Source organism: Melampsora larici-populina (genome assembly GCF_000204055.1).
Source record: "Melampsora larici-populina 98AG31 unplaced genomic scaffold MELLAscaffold_3, whole genome shotgun sequence".
In the NCBI taxonomy this organism is placed as follows: domain Eukaryota; kingdom Fungi; phylum Basidiomycota; class Pucciniomycetes; order Pucciniales; family Melampsoraceae; genus Melampsora; species Melampsora laricis-populina.
In genome coordinates this window covers 1,648,814-1,654,776 of record NW_006768767.1, presented here as the reverse complement: position 1 = coordinate 1,654,776, position 5,963 = coordinate 1,648,814, and the positions used below count along the sequence as shown (strand labels likewise).

Below are 5,963 nucleotides of genomic sequence, written 5' to 3'. Positions count from 1 at the left end.
CCACAATCAAAGTTTTGATTTCTTGTGCTGAAACACTTGGGGAGCATTCAAAGGGTTGCAAAATTTTCTAGCGGCTAGCACTTCAGCCGCTAGGATATGCACGCCTATGCACACAGCTCTCTTCTTACAGACATGATTGGCAGGATTATTGTTGACAATTTTTCGCGGAATTGTCCAAAGCACAGCCGTTGCAACAGTTCACAACAGAATTCTTCATCAGTGTGTTGCATCCAAACTTAATCTAAAAGTCAAAAACTAGTTAAAGCAGGCTCAAAGTGACAGGTCTCCTAATACAACCAAATTGCCATATGCCTTTGGATTTTGCATGTTATCATTGAATTTTCTTCATTGTCTGTCAATGTCCCACACCATTCACAGTCAGATCAGATCAGGGTATGTTGAAATGAAACCTTTGTGTGGCAGTGATAGAACTCCTTTTGTGATGGCCATCCCCGAGACCTAGTTATCAAGAAGCTGCTGCCTAAGCTGGGAGGCGTAGACATCAATAAACCTACCAGCACCTCTCAAACCAAACCCAATTCATCAAAGAAATCAGCTGCTCAAAATCCTAGTACTAGTACACCGGCTCGAGCTCCCACCAGGTTGGCTTCGGAGCCTCTCAGCAGTTCATCCAAGTTACCACCACATGCCAGGCCGCCTCCGGCTAAGCCTACTACTAGTCCTCCTCAAAGACGACCTCATCAAGTCTTTAGTGCCAAATATCCGCCGGAATTTGAGAAGACTAAGGTAACATGCAACCTTCCAAGATGTCGCAGTTGGCCCTTGTTACCAATACCTTCAAGTTAACCCTGATTTTGTGAACAAAATTGATGTTCTTACCAAGGCATATGATCATTATGTCCATTACCTTTTGGCCTCCAAGTACAAGATGGAGCTCAACCGTCCAGGGTGATTGGCTGTGGCTGAAGAGCTCAAGACTATGTCTCAATGTTGTAGAATGGCAAGTCTCTTCAATTATATCACAACACTCCCGTTAATCACATTCCCACTTACATCAAATCAATTTTACAAATTCTCAGCTCACCAAAACTCGATCCCTTTTTGCCGAACAAAACAACTTCTCCCAACGTTACCAGCCCATATTAGAGCAACCTTACGCACACAGCGAAGACGAGCTTGATGTTGAAAACAATGTCTACACAATCAAGACGTTTGGCTACCGCTTGGCCAATGCCAACAAGTGGATTCCAAGACTAGACTCTATGATGGCTCGCAAAGTGGTTACCTCTGGCAAAGCTCTTCAGGCACATCCTCGCAGACTACCAATGGTGCCTCTTCCTTCTAAGTTCAAGAAACCCCCAATTCAACTTCCTATTGATTACTACAAGTCTAAGTGGTTCAACAGTCTGTCACCGTCACAGAAAGAAGAAATTGTCAAGCACACCCAGGTGGCACTTCTACCTCATGCCGCCAAGTCTTCCATTCCCACTCCCAACACTCATCTGGCGGAGAGTATGTCCGGTCGTGATTTCATAACTCTTTCCTACCAAATCAACTCATGTGCTGGCGATTCTGATGAAGATGAAACCGATGGTCTGGCATTTGGTAACAGACCGGTGAATGATGAAGACATGGACAATTCCATAGACCTAATGGCTCCCAGTGATGGAAGTGATGCAGAGGACAATGCTTCTAACAATGTTTACTTTGATGATGGTGATTTTGGGGGTCTTTATGACAAAAGTGATGAGGATGGTGATTACACCCCAGATGATGACGCCAGTGTAGCCTCTGACAAAGCCTTTGATAGTGTTGGTGATCAAGCCATGCAAGAATGAAAGACTCTTAGTCTCTTGATCTTTTTTCTTGTTCTTTCCTCAGTTTGTTCATGTTGAAATCCATCCCATTACAAAATGTCTTGATTTTTCTTTAGTGTGGTCATCAGTTTGGTCATCTTAAAAAAATTGCTAAAAATGTCCATTCTCAATCTCTGTTCATGTTGCTTCTTCATTTCTCTATAGTTCATGTGTGCTTGTGATGAATGTGCGCGTACTGCTTGCCCAAAATTGGTCTCTTCTTGAAATTAAATGTCACAATATTGGATTCAGGTTCCTTCAAACAATTTAATTCCATACGAATTCAAGGGGACCAAATGAGAAAATATGGAACAAAGTGAAATAAAACCAAAAGAAAGTGAAATGCAGATGCTATACAGGCAAAATACAACACTTGTCTAGAAAAGCCAATGCACATACTGAATTCAAAAAACTAAAGAAAAGTCAGAACCCCAAAACTCATTTGACAATCCCCCAAAGAAGAACCTCCAATCAAAAGAAAGAAAAAATTTGAAGAAACTCAACTTATGTTCTTCATTAATCGCACTCATAAGAGCAGCAGTAGGAGGCAAAACCTCATCCACAAAAATGAAAATCACCTTCTCAGGTGCCAATTGAATTCTTGTACGAGTCCAACCGTTAAATCAGATGGAACTAAATATTTTTTTCTTGTCAATTGTTGGGATATCAGTTTGATTTGCTTTTTCACAACTCACCTATAAAAACAGAAAAAGGGGATTGGGTTCATGCAGGGCTGAATTTGGCCCCAGGACTGGCCCTGAACTCACAGCCTTGGGTCACGGCCCTACTTTGAAATCAAATTTGAATAGCCAAATTATATTTGCATCTCAACTTGTCCTTCAGAGACAGAATTATCTTCATTTTTGTCGTCTTCTTCACTTCGGCTGTCTCCATCCTCTCCGTCAACTTCTTCCTTATGGTTCAATTTTGCAGCTTGATTAAGGACCTGTTTGACAGTCTTGTTATGCTGAAGTAAGTCTTCTTGAGCTCTTGCTTGTGATCTAGCCTTCTCTCTTTCAGATAGCATCTTTGCTTGCTTCTGATGATATAATATCTTTGCCGCTTCCTGTGCGCAATCCTGAGCTTGAGCCTTCTTCCAGTTGGCCTGAGCTGCCTTCCTTGCTTCTTCTTCACAAGCTATTTCTGCTAATTGATGTAATTCCTCCTTAGCTGCAAAAATATGTTCTCTTGTAGCCCTGTTCATCACATATAATTTTAGAATGTATAGATCTGACAAAAATGTTTTCTGCTGCAATATGCTGAGCAATTAGGATAGAAAATTGAAGAATGAATTTTGTGAAGCGAGGTTCAGAGAGAAACCGCTGCAGCAAAGTGAGAAGAGGAGGAAAGATTTTCCTACTCTGAATTTGGAAGGGTGGAAAATTTTTCTCCCTTGGTTCAGCCCCGGTCTCTTCTTTCCTCACTTTCTACTTGACTACCTCTTGTAATGGACTATGGGCCTATCTTCTCAGGCTTTGGGTAATCCTTCATTTATATTATAATTTTGAATTTTCGTTGATGTCATAAATTCACCAATCTTATCATAATCTTCCAATTCAATGTCTAATTCTTTCAAGTATTATTGAACTTCTCAATTTCAACATTTTGGGTTATGTAAAAAAAGTGTTTTAGGCTTAACAATTGTAATTGAAATTAATAAATAAGCAAACAGAAAAGAATTTTTAGGTACATCTGAACCTTTGATATTTAAGATCTAACATAGTTGTGATAATGATATAATTAAGTAACCTCCGGCTTTATATTCCATTGTGTAAGGTTCAACTTTTCTAATTTTTCTTGCAATGATTGACCTGTAAACAGATTGGATCAATTCATCACTAAAGGTTGTTAGTGATGATGAAATTTGATGTTACTCACCACAATAATCAAGTGGATGTAAATAAATTGTGTTTTGTGATAAGATTGGTCTTTCTGATCCCCACACTTCATCAATCGATTTGACACTTGAGCGTCCTCAGCTTGACTCTCAATCATGTAGACTTTCTTCTGAAGTTTCTACTTCAGCTTCAAATCAGATATGCATTGCATGATCAGAACAATTTGGAAAAGAAAAAAACACATTTTAAGGTGTTGTTCACAATGTAGGATACAACCTTGAAGAAGATTGAGAAGTAAAATCCCCACAGACAATGAGTCATTCAACAATCCCCTAAGAGAACTCAGAGACCAAGCCCAAATTGTTTGGTTTAACACATTCAATGGAAAAGGAGTAGAATGATTCAGTTTGATTAGTAAAAGAAGTTAAAAATCAGAGATGTTCATCAGCATACGAGTCTTCTTGAACTTGGTATTTTCAGCTACACAAACAATATCAAACTAACAAGGTATGTGTTCTGGAGGAATTGAGACAGTCAGGACTTGCAGTTTTCTGTGCACAAAGGAGGTAGATCCAATCTGAAAAGGAAAGTGTATCAGACCACATCTTTGACTTCTCAAAACTTGTCAAGACAATACGACTTACAATTCTTTGGAAAGGACTTGACTAGATCTGGTAAACCTTTAAGAATCGCTTCCAATCCTTTCACTCTGATCAATCACCAATTGATATCCAATTCCTTCGAACTTTTTCCTTCTTCTACTATAGCCACGATTTGTTCTTTGATCACCTTCTTAGGACTTGTGCAACTTTGTGCACACAACTCTGGGTACATTGCATGCCGACCGGGAATCAGAGCGGGATAAGGAAAAAAACGTTTAATAGAGAGTTGTTCAAGTTTATTAGGGCAAAGAGAAAGACAGAAGATTAGACCAGCAAGGTCAGCAGCTAGTTCTAGATGATCACATTTGAAACCAACTCAACTCAAGAACTTAGAGATATCAGTGATAAAGCAAAAGCAATTACCTTTTACATCAAGGATTCCAATCTCCTGCAAGTCATCCGGGTTGTTGAAGAGAACTTCTTCACCCTGTTCAGTCAACTTGGTCCCACTCATGCTCCCAATTTTGAAGATCTTGATGTGTTTCAAACCCTTTGCAACAGATTCCATGAGCTCATTGTCAACAAAAAGATTGTTATTCAACTTTACCTCAGTCAATGAGATGCATGGCATGCCCTCAAACGCCCTGAATAGGTTCTTGGACCCAATGCTAGAGAGGGAAGATATATGTCGGTGGATTTGACGCTAAACTGTCAACCAAATCAACATCCCATCAAATGGGTGTAGTCTGAATCATCCCATTTCCTGAATCAGAATCCATCTCATCTAGCGTAGATGTTGTCTGTGTCCATCTTTGTGTCCAAAGGATCAGTTGTGGGCCATGGTCATGAGTAGCCACGGTGGGGATTGGGCCTAGGATTGAGCTATTTTGTTACACCGTTGAATGAAGAGATCAACAAGACTCTTTAAAATTGGGAAGGTTGAGAGTAAAACACTCCAAATTTGGACAATGTGTACCAAGATCCACGAAAGATCCTTCATCCGTGAACGGTCAGTGGCCCATTCAAAATTTCTTAGGTTGGTAATTTGGGACAGTAAGTTAACAAGGTTTTGATCAGTCTCTGCTGATCAATCATAGATCTCATAAGAGTCATTGTGAGACAAAGTTTGCTTAAAGTGGTGTGTAGGTGGATGTGATGAGGTGGTTCTAGTTCAGGGAAATGAGTCAGATGATGTAGTAGAGTGATCTTCATCAGGTCCGAAAGATTCTGTCACTACAAGAAACATAACATTTTCTGGGCAGAAAATTAAATTATTTGTATACAAAAATCTGGAAAGGTCAGAAACAGAGCAAAAAATATGAAAAAATATGCATCCTGTGCCTTGGTTTGAGATCTCCAATCTGCATATTTTTCCGTATTTTTGGGGTTCATATTGGTGAGTGTACTAACAATAAACCCTCATAATCATCAGATTACCACCTGCAACAGATACTGGAATTTGGCTGATCAGTGCTGAGAGAAAATTTTGATTACTACAAAACCCCATACCTTTGTCAATTATGGCTCAAAACACTCGATTTCGAGTGCATCGGAAAGCCGGTATTTGCCTGAAGATAGTTCATAAATGAAGCAAATGTGTGGTGGGCCTGCAAAGAAAGATATCCCTGATGAAATCAAATTCCAGTACATATCATCAAATAGAATGTCAGGCATTGAAATTACACATTTTGTGTCACAATAAAAGT

General features: G+C 39.6%; 1 protein-coding gene across 1 annotated transcript; it reads right to left on the bottom strand.

The window, feature by feature from the left end:
- Nucleotides 1-2,631: 2,631 nt before the first annotated feature.
- MELLADRAFT_102364 (uncharacterized protein) lies at nt 2,632-3,538 on the bottom strand (the record flags this gene model as incomplete). The annotated part of the gene is made up of 2 exons (XM_007404989.1): nt 2,632-3,013; nt 3,516-3,538. 2 exons carry the CDS (start codon nt 3,536-3,538, stop codon nt 2,632-2,634), a joined length of 405 nt encoding a protein of 134 aa, XP_007405051.1.
- Nucleotides 3,539-5,963: the final 2,425 nt, after the last annotated feature.